We start from the raw sequence: 15,454 nt of genomic DNA, 5'->3' as shown, positions 1-15,454 counted from the left end.
TCACAATTTCTGCTCAATTTCCACTTAAGGAGAAAAAAGACCAGAAGTCGGAACAAGGATCTGAGGAGAAAGAGAATTTCACAGAGGAGCTCATGCTAGAGTTGACTCTTGGAGGACAGTAGGTGAGATGGGGTTTTTAAGACAAGTCATGGAACTTTCTGGATTTCTGGTTTCTTATTTGTAAAAGTGGAGGCTGGACTAATTTTATCCCTATGGCCTAAACTTGTATTGTCTGCGATCTTTCCTTAGCACCTCATCTTCATTCCATTGGCCCCTTCTGACAACCAGAAACAAATTCTTCATCTCTCTCTGTTTCAATGCTTGTGCTGCCCTTTGAACTGCCCATTAAATTTCAGTTTCCTGTCTGAGGTACATCTTTGATTTTGAGCTCATAGGAAAGACTGACAGGCATAGAACAACTTGCTTTATGCTGTTGTTTCACTGGTTGGGCTTTTTCTCTCAGGAAAGGGTCTTTTTTACAATTATATAACATCAAAATTGTTTTTTAAATACAGTAAACCTGAACAGTTTCCATTAAGGAAATAAGTCTCCCATAATGGTGAGAACAGGATATGAAATAAGGATAAGAACTAAGTATTTGGAAATGGAGACACCAGAAAGAGAAAAGACAAAGTAGGTATTAGAAAGGGAGAGACACTTTTTATTCAGTGGTGTTCTCTTCCTTGGAACCCTTGATTCTCTTTACTCATAATTAAACGTAACAGCTATATCCTCTCTTCCTCACTATTTGCTATTTATTGCAGTGTAACAATTATCCCCCAAACTTGGCAGCTGAACACAATATTTATTGTCTCAAAAAAAAAAAAAATGCTGCCTTCATGCTTTTAAACTATAGAAATAAAGTTTAAAGGATTAACTTTTATTTGAAATTTCAATTTAATATATAAAAAAATAAGATATTAGGTGGCAAATATGTACTGGTATATTCCTTTCATTTCCACTCTTTTTCAGAATAAAAAACTTGCACTAAGATCTGCTGTCAGTTTCCCATCTCACTTCATTGCTTAGCTGGATACTCCAGTCCCAAAGACAGGGCCTCCAAAAAGGATCCTGAGAGAGGCCATCCCCTGCAGTGTGCGTGTGGCATTCATGAATAACAAGTGATGGCTTGCATCTGTAAATTCCTAAAACAAAGTAAGCTCATTAGCAGTACATTTCAGTGGCACCACTAAAATATGTAATACAGAACATGGATGTATGGCCCTGGTAAGAGTGGCAAATACAGTGATGGCTGTACAAAGAAGGCTTTGCCCTTTCAGATCAAGAACCTGAACAGGTCCCAGCTGGTTACACTCAGTGGATAGAGCGTAGGCCTGCAAACTGAAGGGTACCAGGTTTGATTCCAATCAAGGGCATGTACCTTGGTTGCAGGCTCCTCCCCAGTGCAGGCCCTTGTTGGGGTGCAGGCAGGAGGCAACCAACTGACATATTTCTCTCACATTGATATTTCTGTCTTTCTCCCTTCTACTCTTTCTAAAAATAAATGAAAAAATATCCTTAGGTGAGGATTAAAAAATCAAGAACTTGAACAGGTTGAGTGGTTGGGGTAGGTAGAATCAACTCAAGAGAGAAGCAGCAGCAAGAGGCAGAGTGGAGAGGAAGAGAAGTAGGTAAATGAGGGTGGAGCCAGAGAAAGTGAGTATGAGTGTGTTCAATGCACACATGCAGGTATGTTCACAGGACCAAATGCTAATGTCCCTTCCCCACCTAGTTCATGTTTCTTATAGTAACTTATGTATGACAGGTTAGGAGAGGGAAATTGCATAATTCTTTAAAACATCGAAGAGAAATATTAATTTTATTTTTTATTCTGATATCATGTTAACAATCAGTCTTTGACTAAAAAAAAAACATGAAAAGTAAATATTACATTAGCTAATAATATAGTCAATTCAAGGCAATAAGCTTCAATTGTGCACCTTCAGATACACCTGCTCCACCCTACCAAAGGCCCCAGGATGACACAGAACTAAAACCACAGTTCCTGCTCCTAAAAGACATCCAGTCTTCCAGGATATCAGACAGGCAAACCAAAAATTACAAACAGTGTAGTTAGTATTACTGTATAATTAAGGGAAATGCCAGCGGATATGGAAATACTAAGACCGGTTCCTAACTCAGCCCCAGCAAGGTGATTTAAAAGGTTTATGAGGAGGAGAGAGAAGAAAACAGTTCCAGGCATTAGGAATTGCATGTCACGGGCCCTAACTTCATGCATCTCAGGCACAGTTAGTAATCTGACCTGGCTACCACGCGTGCGGTGTAGTTGTGGGGAATTAAACAGGAAGTGAGGCGGGACAGGTAGGCAGCAGATGAGTAAAGTTACACCTCCCCAATGAATCCCAAATTCCTCTCAATCTTTGGTAAAACCAAGTTGTCATCCCTAAATAATGGTAGAGTCATGAAGGATTCAGACTCTGAAGAATAATTTTGCACATGAAAAACAGCACATGTGCTAATATGAAACTGGGAAATAAAAATTATGTCATTATTAAAACCATTTTATACTGAATTAAAAATGAGGTTATGATAATCATCAGGGAGTTAACACAAAGAATTCTATTCTCTACAGATCTGCATCTGTGTGTGTGTGTGTGTGTGTGTGTGTGTGTATCTATACAAACATACACAAATATATATAAACAATAAAGGATGCCACTTTATAATGGAGCAAAGAATATACATTTAAAAAGTTGCTTTGTGAAATACAGAAAACAGGCTTATAATTTAAAGCTCTGTATTTTAGCAAGCAATGCAGACTAAAGTTATCATTAGAAGTTTGTGTTTTGAGAGAACATGCTTTGGATTCTTACCATATGCTAAGATAAAAGGATTCCAGCAAGTTTTTGCCAATAGTTGACCAATTGTGGGGAATCTTTCAATGATTGTTCTTGAATCCTGTAAAAGAAAATTACGCTTTGGTCAGTAAAAGGGCCCTATCTCACTCAGAAAGACTGAACTGACACTATGGTTTGAGGGAACTTGAATGCTTCTTGTTTTAGTATGTAGTTAAGAAAAGTAAGGAAAATAAAATTAGAAAAGATCTTTTGACATGTTATTCAAATAAAGTTTAACAAGCAACTGTCAGGTCTGATAAAATAATTGAATGGATACCCTCTCCCCTGGGAACTGACCTTTAGGTCATTTCACAACCAACATTCCCTTTTGCTTAGACCGCACTCCCCTTGCTAAGACCATTATCTTTCCCCTGGGGACCCTCCCAGAGAATGCTCTGCCCGGGAAGAGGCCGCCTAGAGGCCTTTAAAATCTCTGACTCCCTGGCTCTGGGTGCTGGTCCATTTTGGGGCTCAGCCCGTCTGGTTTTCCAGATGACCTAATAAATTTATAATTCTTTACCACTTTGGCCTCACGCATTCCTCCTTCGGCATCCCTAACCACCACCTTTGTTCACTTTTAAACCAGGTCACCAAGACTAACTAACATGTACAGCACATTTAGTAAAATCAATTTTGTTACCAAATTAACTTCACTTTACTCATACTTAACAGTCAGGAAATGCCACTTTATTTAAAAATAACAAAGGCCACATGACAGTGAAAAAGCATTATGTGTGATTAATATCTTTATAATCTCTTATCTTTATCCTGGAGTTTTATTCTAACAAAATAAAAGATGATCCTAACTCAGCTCCAGAAGGGCTATTTCAAAGAAGGTTTGGGAGGACAAAAACTCTGGAACTTATAAAAAGAAATAAAAGCGGCCAAAGATATTTATCTATGTTTATTACTACTTTGATTACTATATGCTAGACTCAGTCTTCAACAACCTAAAACCTGAAACAATAATAGGCCAACTAAATAGAAAACAGCTTAAGATTTAAAAATATGCATGCTGCCCTAGCTGGTTTGGCTCAGTGGACAGAGTGTTGGCCTGCGGACTGAAGAGTGCCGGGTTCGATTTCGGTCAAGGGCACATGTCAAGGTTGCAGGTACAGTCCCCAGTGTGAGGTGTGCAGGAGGCAGCCAATAGGTGATTCTCTCTCCTCAATGATGTTTCTGTCTCTCTCTCTCTGAAATCAATAAAAATTAAAAATAATTTTTAAAAATAGGCATGCTGTTGTACAATTGCCTTTTCTCACTTCCTTATCTTTCAGATAAAGTTAAAAAATGAGACCAAATTGAGATAACGTGCACAAAGGGTAAAATGATAAGCATTTTCTACTGCTGCAGCAATAAATTCTTCACATTGTCTCAGCATCGAGGCCAGTCTTAAGACTTCCTGGGACCACTTTAAGTCAAGTTACAAAAGTCTTATTATAAAAAACAATTTTAAAATTAGCATTGGTTGTTCATACAGACTGCTTCTTTCTTTGCAGTGTCAAAAGACATATGAACTCATACCACCAATATGAATTATCCTTCAAATTTCCTACTTGCTTCTATTATTATGGGAGTAAAAGTATAATACAAAAGGTCTATGTTGAATCACAATTTTGCCTTGCATCTTGAAGTGAGAAAATAAATATAAAACAAATAATATTTTGATAATATAAAAATATATTAATTTATAAATATATCTATTAGAATAAAAGTAAATCATACCAAATAAAAATATATCAAATCTTAATACAATAAGTTATATGACAACTGTAAAGACATTCAAAATCTTACAATATTTACCAGAAAAGGCCACTTAAAATATCTAAGTCAGAGACCATTAGGGTAATACAGACAGGAAACCACTTCCTGTCTGTATTACTAGGGGTAAAATTCGTCTTTCTACTCCTTCAATACAGTAGGTCAATACTACAAATTCCTGACCTTGGATAAAATTAAGGCTTGGTGAAATCTGGTAAAGAGCCCCTGCTGTCATTAATTTTGGTCACTACTTACCATCTCTTTTAAGGTTTCATAAATCTGCCTCAGGAACTCCTGGAACTGAGGTAGGTGATGGCAGATGTCTTGCTGGGTTTCCAAAGTGGAGGCCTGGCCCCATACAGACAGCTTCCGCATCCAAAACTGATAACCAGAAGAAAGTCCTACTGAATCTTGAGCCATATCAAAAAGGGGGCAAAGGTGATGTACCTTCACTGTGGCCTGTTAAGCAATGACAGAAACAGCACAATTCAAATCTGTAAGAAAGGGGGAAAACGAAATATTTTTTATTGATGACATTATTATAAATGTCTCCACTTTTCCCCCTCTTTGCCTGCCTCCACCAGACCATCCTCCTCTCCCTTCGGCCCTCATCACACTATAGTTGGTGTCTGTGGCTATGCATACATTTGGCTAATCCCTTCACCTTCTTTCATCCAGTCCTCCCTACCCACCTCCTCTCACACCTGTCAGTCCGTTCCATGTACCCATGCCTGTGGTTCTATTTTGTTCATCAGTTTAATTTGTTCACTAGATGCCACATGTGAGATCATACGGTGTTTGTCTTTCTCTCACTGGCTTATTTCACTCAGCATAACAATCTCCAGGTCCATCCATGCTGTCATAAAAGGTAAGAACTCCTTTCTTTTTACAGCCCAGTTATATCCTATTGTGTAAATATCCCAACGCTTTTCTATCCACTCATCTACTGATGAGCACTTGTGACAATATAACTAATATTATTTCCAGTTCTTAGCTATTATAAATAATGCTGCTATGAATATAGGGGTCCATGTATTCTGAATTGGTGTTTTGGGATTCGTAGGATATAGCCCCAGAAGTGGCATTGCTGAGTCAAAAGACAGTTCCCTTTTTTATTTTTTGAAGAACCTCCATAATGTTTTCCGCAATGGCTGCACCAATTCACTCTCACACCATATTGCACTAAGGTTCCCTTGTCTCCATATCCTCTCCAGCACCTGTTGTTTGTTGATTTATTGATGGTAGCCATAATGGCAGGTGTGAAGTCAGATCTCACTGAAGTTTTAATTTGCATCTCTCAGATAATTAGTGACCATGAGCCTTTTTTCATGTCTATTGGCCATCTGTATGTCCTCTTTGGAGAAGTGTCTATTCAGGTCCTTTGTCCATGTTTTTATTGGATTGTGTGTTTTCTTAGTGTTGAGCTATATAAGTTCCGTATATTTTTTGGAAATTAGCCCCTTATCATATACTAGAGGGCCAGTGCACAAATTCGTGCATGATGGGGTCCCTAGGCCTGGCCAGCAATCAGGGCCATCTAGCCCAGTCCCAATCGGGGCCTGCCAGCCAGGGGAAAGAACGAGAGGAACGGGGCAATCGGAGTGGCCAACTAGAAGGAGGGGCTGGCTGGGGGGAGGAACCACAGGAGGGTGGCCGGCTGGCTGGACTGAGGGACCTGCAGGGGGGAGGGGCTGCAAGAGGTTGGCTGGCTGGAGGAAGGGGTCTTGGGAGGTTGGCTGGTGGTCAGTGAGCATCATAGCAACTAGTCGACTGGTCATTCCAGTCATTCGGTCATAACAGTCGCTTAGGAATATAGATATAGATATAGATATAGATATAGATATAGATATAGATATAGATATAGATAGATTATTGGCAAATATATTCTCTCATGCAGTTGGTTCTCATTTTGTTGATAATTTATTTTGCTGTGCAGAAGCTTTTTAGTTGGATGTAGTCCCATTTGTTTTTTTTCCTGTTTCCCTTGCGCTAGGAGATATATTGGCAACAATATTATGAGAGATGTGAGATTTTATTGCCTATGTCTTCCTCCAGGATTTTTACGGTTTCATGACTCATATTTAAGTCCTGTATCCATTTTGAGTTTATTCTTGTATGTGGTATAAGTTGATGGCCTAGTTTCATTTTTTTGCATGTGCCTGTCTAACTTTCCCAACACCATTTATTAAAGAGACTGTCTTTATTCCATTGTATGCTCTTGTGAATTATTAATTGGTCATAAAGGCGTGGGGTGATTTCTAGGCTCTCTGTTCTGTTCCATTGATCTATATGCCTATTTTTTCTGTCAGTACCAGGCTGTTTTTATTACAGTGGCTTTGTAGTACAATTTGATATATGGTATTGTAATGCCTCCAAATTTGTTCTTCTTTCTCAAAATTGCTGCAGCTATTTTAGGTCTTTTTTTGTTCCATATAAAATTTTGGAATATTTTCTCTAGATCTATGAAATATGCCACTAATATTTTAATATGAATTCTATTGAATCTATTGATTCTTTGGGTAGTATGGACATTTTAATTTTAATGATGTTAATTCTTCCAATCCATGGAACAAGGTATATGCATCCATCCACTTATTTGTATTTTCCTCAATTTATTTTTTCAATGTCCTATAGTTTTCTAAGTACAAGTCTTTTATCTCCTTGGTTAAATTTACTCCTAGGTACCTTATTTTATTGTTGTTGTAATAGTAAATGGGATTGTTTTCTTACTTTTTCTTATAGTTCATTGTTGGTGTATAAAAATGGAAAATGAAACATTTAAAAAAGGGTATTTTATTGGTGACTTCAATTTCACTGATGAGTAAAAAGGGGATTACTAGGGACTAAAATAGCATGCTTTCTATGGAGTCATTTTGAATTATTTTTAAATGTGTCACCCAGCTGTAGCTCCAATTATTACCATCTGAACTTTTTATCATGAGTAATATCATTACACTAAAAGGCACTATACCTCCACAGCAATATGCTAATTATGTGCAAAAAGCACAGCTGATAATACTTTGTATTTTTTTTTTAAGATTGAGCTATTTTTAAATATTCAGAATATGAAATTCCTTTGTGTATTTTAATGTAGTGGGAAATCAAAAACATCTACAGGAATTTAAGAAATGTTTTTGAAGTTCTTATGCTTTATGTGCATTTCTGGCTTCTCATAGGTGTAAAAAAATCTCTATGCATTATTGTCTAATGAATTTTCTTCCCAGTATCTCTTTCTTAGAAAAAAGTAAAAGAATTTATTTCACATGTATTGATTTGAACAACCTGTATGGCTGCTGTATATGCTTGATCTCATTGACAAGACAAAAAATCATATTTTAATAAAATGTTATGAACTCCAATTATTGAAGGGGGTGTACTAGTCCTAAGTGACAGAAAATAAAACCTTATAACCTTGACTTACTGTACCTGAAGTGCATATTAAACAGAACGAAGTCAAGCAGCCAGCATGTGCCGCAGGCAAAGCCAGGGAAATATCGCCAGGTGCTCTACTACCTTCTTAGCCTCTGGCCTCCTCACCGTGGGAAGCACACAAGGCAGAGCACGAAGGGCTGCTTCAACAGGTGTAGCCTTTAAAGACATACTTTCCTAGGCAGGGATAACACAGCCATCTAATTTCAAATGATTACTCTGCAAGTGATGAGCTTAAATCCTCATCAGCAAGGAATAACAGATAAAATGTTGCCAATTAAGTGTCTAAAACATCAACAAAGAGGTTCTTATTACTAAAAAAGAAAAAGGAAATGTAAAAGATTATACAACTGCCCTGGCCAGTGTGCCTCAATTGGTTGGAACTTGCTCCTATACACCAAAAGGTTTCTCTCTCTCTCTCTCTCTCTCTCTCTCTCTCTCTCTCTCTCTCTCTCTCTCTCTCTCTCTCTCTCTCTCTCTCTCTCTCTCTCTTTCCCTCCCTCTCCCCCTCCTTCCTTCCCTCCCTTGTTCCCTCTCTCTTCCTTCCTCCCTTTCTTCTCTCTCTCTAAATTCTCTAAATTCAAAAAAACATATCCTCAGGTGAAAATTTAAAAAGAAAAAAAGATTTGTACATTTTGTTGCTACACAAAAAATATCTAGACCAGGATATTTAAAGTTTTAAAGTGGTACCAAAATTTTAATTTTAAAGAAGGTTCATGTTTAAATGGGGAGAAAAAAAGCTTTAAGAATAGAGGGAATATATGCATAATGTTAAATGCCATATAATAGCCAAAAATTATTCTTCCCCTTCTCTTTTTGTCCTCCTCATCCAGTCATCACCAATACCTGTCAATTCTATCTCCCTAATTTTATTGCTCTCCACTTTGTTGTGCTTCCAGATATTGCACTTTCATCAGCATTGAGGCAAAACTTCCACGGTGAATCATAATCTTTTTCCACCAGCCAAAAGATTATGATTCACTAAAGGCTCAGATAGTGGTTAGCATTTTTTTTTTTTTTTAGCAATAAAGTATTTTTAATTGCAAACTTAAAAGACCACAATGTAGTGTAAACATAACTTTCATATACAACGAGAAACCAAAAAATCGGTAACCCGCTTTATTGCGATATTCACTTTATTACGGTGATCTGGAACCAAATCCACAATATCTCCTAAGTACACCTGTATGTGTGATTTGATTCGATCTCATCCACTTTTCACTTCTACTGCCTCCATCCGATCCCATCCCCATCCAAGTCTTCACTGCCCCTCTCAAATTTACTCTCAATGACAAAAACAACTCCATTAACCCAACTCACATAAACAACGTTCCCAAATGCATACCTGACCCAGAACATTCCTGCTTAAATTCTCCCACTCCCTCCCAATAACTTCCTTGCAAAGAAACCCTAACTCCTTGTAAAATTAAAAATCCTAGCTCCTTACCAGAGTCTCTTAGGTCCTGCAAATGCAGATCCAGCAACCCTCCCCAGCTGACCACAACAGTGTGAATGTAATTAATGCCATTAAATTTTACACTTAAAAATGTTTAAAATGACTGAAAACAGTTTGGTTCAGTGGATAGAGCGTCAGCCTGCAGACTGAAAGGTCCCAGGTTCGATTCCATACTTTGGTTGTGGGCACATTGGCTGTGGTCACATCCCCAGTGGAAGGTGTGCAGGAGGCAGCTGATCGATGTTTCTTTCTCATCGATGTTTCTAACTTTCTATCCCTCTCCCTTCCTCTCTATAAAAAAATCAATAAAATATTTTTTTTTAGAAAAATGGCTAAAATGGTAAATTTTATGGTATGTACATTTAACCAGAATTTAAAACACACACACACACACACACACACAAAATAATAATAAGAATAATAATAATAATAAAATAAAATAAAAAAACAGACCTGAAGTTGCTCCAGGGCCTGGAGCATAACCTGCGTCTCTGCCAAGCCCCACTCCGAGGCCCCTGCTTAGAACAGTCCTGCACACAGTGATGGTTGCCCACCCAACAGCTCTAACACCTCTGCTGCTCTTTGTTAACAAAAACACTTTATCCAGGATTCGCATGGCCACACGTGTTGGGGGCTCTTCCCCAGTGCCACCGGTGAATCCTGATTAGTGTAGACCAGTGGGGTTTTCAGGATCCTTTAAACATTACTGAGGGCATTACTGAGAGCTTTTGTTTATGTGAGTTATGTTTACCAATATTTACCACATTAGAATTTAAAATGAGAAAAATTTTAAATCTAAGAGTATACATAAACACTCTTCTGATCCTGGGCGCTGAGGGAGTACAGGCTTCAGTGCAGACATGGCCAAGTTCAAGACCACACCATGTACAACCAGTCCTGAAAATGGCACAGAATGGCATTAAGAAACCCCCATCACAAAGATATGAATCTATTAAGGGGAGGACCCCAAGTTCCTGAGGAACATGTGCTTTGCCAAGAAACACAAGAGGGGCCTGAAGAAGATGCAGGCCAATGCCAAGGCCATAAATGCATGTGCCAAGTCTATCAAGGCCTCCTAAGCCCAAGGAGATCAAGCTAAAGGCCCCAAAGGGTGGAAGCTGCAAGCTTGAGAAACGTGCTCTCAGGTTCTGCTAGCCAAAGGCCAAGATTCAAACCAAGACCGAGGTGGCCGCAGCAGCAGCTCCAGCACCAGCCCCCATGGTGCTCAGGCCCTCTGGAGGCTCCAAAGGAGGCTCTGTCCGCGGACCTAAGGAGCAAAGGATGAATGTGACCCCTGGGCTGCTCTCTGCATGGAGGTGGTGTACTCCTGTGCTATTTGTACAAATAAGCCTGAGGCAGAATGTCTATTAGAAAAACCCACACACACGCATATTCCATTAGCTACCAGATCGATGACATCATCAGACATCATGCAGCCTTTTTTCACCTTCACTGTACACTTGTAAGAGAATGAGAGTAGGAAACGCAAATAATATCTTTAGGATTATTATAAAAACTAGAGGACCACAACACTCAACATGCAGCCCTGCCCACCCGCCCGCCACGCTGTGCCTAACCGCCAGCCTTGCTGCAATCAAAGTCTGTGGGTTGTGAGGGAGAGCCCTAGAGGTGCTCCATGCACCTCATGGTGACTGGTCATTTGGTCGTTTTGGTCGTGACTCTGCTTGGCCTTTTATTATTATGACTAGAGGCCTGGTGCATGAAATGTATGCACAGAAGGTAGGGTTCCCTTAGCCCAGCCTGTAACCTCTCTATTCCAGGACCCCTCAGGAGATGTCCGAATGCCGGTTTAGGCCCGATCCCAGTCGGACATCCCTCTCACAATCCAGGACTGCTGGCTCCTAACTGCTTACCTACCTGCCTGCCTGATCACCCCCAACTGTCCCCCCTCTGCCGACCTGGTCACCCCAACTGCTCCCCCCACCAGTCTGGTTGCCCCTAATTGCCCCCTCCTGCCGGCCTGGTCATCCCCAACTGCCCCACCTGCCTGCCTGGTTGCCCCACGCAGCCTGCTGTTCAGTCATTTAGTTGTTTCTCACTAACCCCCATCCTGGCCTGGTTGCCCCACGCAGCCTGTCCAGTTTTTTGGGTTGATGGCCCCTGGCTTTTTATACATTAGGAGAATGTAGCTTGTGGCCCTCCCGAAAGGGTCCCCACGCACATTTTGAGAATGGCTATTGTAGACCAGCCTTGGTGTTCCCATTTGCCCTCCTACCGACTATAGGTACAGGCACTATTATGCAACTCTGGGAAATGAGAACTAGCTTTAGCTGGAGGGTTTCTGAGAGAGACTCAATCTTAAATAAATACATGCTTTTCCATACTAGACACTGTAGTTTTCATGTGACACTTAGAACAGCAGTAGACACCTTGGGACCCAGGTGTAAGTAAGCCTTCCTGGATTGATCAACCTGCTGCAAGTAGCAAAGCAGAAAGATGGACCTGGGTCCTCTCAACTAGCATAGCAGAGGCAATGAAGCAGCCAACCTTGGAATTTTCCTTTGGGCTTACCCCCCACCTTCCACTGGGTTTTCTGTTACTTGTAGTCAAACATGGTTTAGCAGGCATATCTCAGAACCTAATTTGCTAAACACATTCTGAAAACCACTGCTATGCACAGAACCTGGTAGAGTAGGAACTCAATAAATATTTGTTGGATAAATCTGTGAATAAATAAGTAAGTATATAAATCTTAGTGGATTCAGTAGCTAAAATAAAGTTCTGACCAACTTTGTGTTGCTAGACACCATGTAGTTCCCAGATTGTCAACATTTCAAACAAATTTCATCATGAACCTCACGGCATCAACAACAGCTGCGTACAGTACTTGTCACGGGAGCCAAGAGAGTTCAAAATCGCTTTCCTTTGATCCGCACTATCTAAAAGCTAGAGGTAGGAAAGGTAAGTCATATACAGACCACAACCTGCTCAAAGTGGCGATCTGATAAAGAGCACTACTCTTTTTCCATTTCCCCTGAGCATAAGTCAACTGAAGTAGCTTCTCCATGAAATAAGCACCAAACAGAGATTTGTGAACAGAATGCTATAAAACATGTTGTTTATGGAAGAAGAAAAAAAGACAAACCAAATACCTAGCCTTCAATTAATATCATCAGTTAGGGGAACAATGGCTTGTCAGAAAATATGTAAAACTTCTAGAAATATAATCAAATATAAAATTAAGAAGCTTACATTCAACTACCCTGAAGCTTAACAACATTCTTCCTCTTCCTTACTGAAAGCCTGATGCCAGTATTTTTAAATTACTTTAAAGTACTGTTTCTTTGCTTTATTACTTTAAGATTGGTCAATCTGTCCCTTTGTTTGTGGCTTTTTAAAAAAAGGTACAATAAAATATTCTCAATTCCATAAAGTGCTTGTGAAAGAAATAAATTATATTTTCCCCTTAAAACAATGAAATTTTAAGAAAATTTCCACTAGGAGGAGCTGGCTTTTTCTCTGTTGAGTCAGCAGTGTTTCGACTCTGAGATACCCTAATCAAAAACACAGACCTGAAATTTGCAAATAATTTCAAACAAAGCTCAATCATAAACAAAATCTGGGTCTGAGGAATCAGCAGAGGCAACTGCAACCCAGAGGTGTAGAGCGTACACACACTTCAGATGGCTTTGCAAAGAATTAAGGACATTTAATCTGTCTGGTGGTTTCCTGAGCTCCCTCTCCACCCATGTCCCTACACCCATGCAGGAAAGCTACTCACTGGACCTGCTTCCAAGTGGATCCCTTCAGGAGAGTGCTGCCTTCAGGCTGCTAAGCTGGAAACCCCACCCCTGTCCTCCTTCTGCACCTCAGAGCTCTCACTGGGACTTGGGAAACACCAGTCCCTCTTATGCATTCTGTTAGAATAGTGGCTATGCCTTTCCTTGCATTCTTGTCCTCAATTCACTTACAGGACAGTAAGACTGTGAACTTTTGGTGAGATCAATTAGAAAAATGGGCTGAGGGACACATCAGATATTAAAATACTAGAAATCTTGTTCTTGCATCTGTCACTGGTGACTCGATTCCAAGTTATTTTTGCCTCTTTCCGCCGTTGGTTTGTTCCACTGGCAATGTATTACTAAATAAACAAAAACAAACAAAAATCCCACTCATTTATTGGGAATTTACTTTATGACAAGAACTCTGAAAAACATTGCAAATAAAAAGATGGCAGCGTTTCTTGCTCTAGCACAACCTGTGGCTAATGAGCAAATAGGGGTCTATAAACAGATAAAACATAATCCTTTGTGGGAAGGGCTAGGAGAGAAGGAGCCATGGAAAGCTGCAGGGAGCATTAAGAAGGGACATTATGGAGTGTCAGACACCTGCAGACAGAAAGATGCCTGGGTTAAGCCAAGTCATGAAGTATGAGCAGCGGTGAACCAGGCAAAAACATCAAAACCAAGCCCAGAATGCTACTACACTTCATAGGAAGAGTTAAGTTACCTTTGATTCATGTTTCTCAAACTTGAAGAAAAAGACTCTTGAAGAGCAGACAGACAGCTCTGGTGGTGGGGTGGGGGAGGGACTGAGCAAAAGAAAAAAATGAGAGAGAATTCACGGACATGAACAACAGCGTGGTGATATGGGCAGGGGAGGGGTGAAAGAGGCAGACCAGGGATAAATGGCGATGAGGAAAAAAATAAGATGAGCTCTTAGAATCATCTAAAATCATTATTCAATTAAATACTAAAAAACATAAAACTAGCAAAATATGTATTGTATTTATAACTTACACAACTATAGATATTTTTAAATGCACAAATACCAACAACTCTACAAAAGCAATAAAATTTCAATTGACAAAGTGATTTCAATGTGATCAATAATGTAGGTTACTGAGCCTCACTCGGACTAGTCAGGTGAGCTTGGTACTGACTGCTATTGGCAGCTTCTGTTGAGTTTGCTGGGGATGGGTCAATTCGTGAAACAGCAACCTCTCATGCAGCTCAAACACATTATTTACATTTTTACCTCTGTTCATTTTTCAATATCTAAAAGCAGTGCCTCTTGGCACCAATACAAACACAACTGCAGACACTGACATCTTAAGACACTATTTGGTTAAAATTTAAGTATTTGGAAAAAACTGAATTTTTAAAGTTACCACCAATATGAAAAATAAAAGGTAAGATCCTTGTAGAGAACCATCGCATCCTAATAAATCCCACCTGCTTAATCCGTAATAAATCCCACCTGCTTAATCCATAATAAATCCCATCTTTTTGGGGCTGCCAGCCTCTGAAGAAGGAGTTTAAATAACTGTACGTTATGGGTCACTGAACTCACACAGAAAAGCATTTTTGTGGTTAGCTTTTAGTACTATGTAAAACCAAATATCTCACTTTATTTCCTTTAAAACCTCAGCCACATGACTTTCAGTTAAGGTGGCAAAGAAAATCACACTTGACGGATTCTCTCTACTCCAAACACACGGCAATTAAAAGAAACACAAGAAAACTAAAAGCATGCAGGCAAACTCAAAAGTAATATAAACATCTCTATGAAACATACGGTGCAGAAACAAAGAGGTAAGTCCTCGGAGTTAAAGCCTGGAGCCTCCTATGTTACGGATCCAAAAATAGGCACCAAAACTGGAATTCTGAGTACTCCAGGGTTTTGAGGTTAAACATAACCCACAAAGGAGAGTACATCACTGCTTGAAGGCAGGGTCCAAAATGGTCAGTGAAGGAGGGCTCCCCGGGCCCGGTTTCTTATGGAGCAGGTGAGGACACAGGCCATCCAGCAACTAGGAATTCAATGAGGGAGCCTGAATCACCACTTCGGTTCTGGACTAGGGCTCCATGTAAGCCAGAGAGACAACTATAATATTGCTAGACAAAGAAAAGTGAGCACACAGGGAGAAAGAGTGGTGGGAAATAAAATATAAATGAAAATAATTAAAAAAAAACTTATTCAAAACCAA

General features: G+C 39.6%; 1 protein-coding gene across 1 annotated transcript in view; it reads right to left on the bottom strand.

Annotated features, from left to right (window-relative positions):
* FANCC (FA complementation group C) overlaps positions 1-15,454 on the bottom strand; it is a 229,205-nt gene that overhangs the window by 148,603 nt on the left and 65,148 nt on the right. Inside the window, exons 3-4 of the mRNA XM_045570735.1 lie at positions 4,875-5,113; positions 2,835-2,919 (exon numbers count right to left, since the gene is read on the bottom strand). Coding sequence (XP_045426691.1) covers positions 2,835-2,919; positions 4,875-5,039 — 250 coding nt within the window. The 5' untranslated portion in view covers positions 5,040-5,113. The remainder of the gene's footprint in view (positions 1-2,834; positions 2,920-4,874; positions 5,114-15,454) is intronic.

The sequence above is a fragment of the Pipistrellus kuhlii genome, unplaced genomic scaffold (genome assembly GCF_014108245.1).
Source record: "Pipistrellus kuhlii isolate mPipKuh1 unplaced genomic scaffold, mPipKuh1.p scaffold_m20_p_36, whole genome shotgun sequence".
NCBI lineage: Eukaryota > Metazoa > Chordata > Mammalia > Chiroptera > Vespertilionidae > Pipistrellus > Pipistrellus kuhlii.
This window is presented reverse-complemented; position numbering and strand designations above follow the sequence as displayed.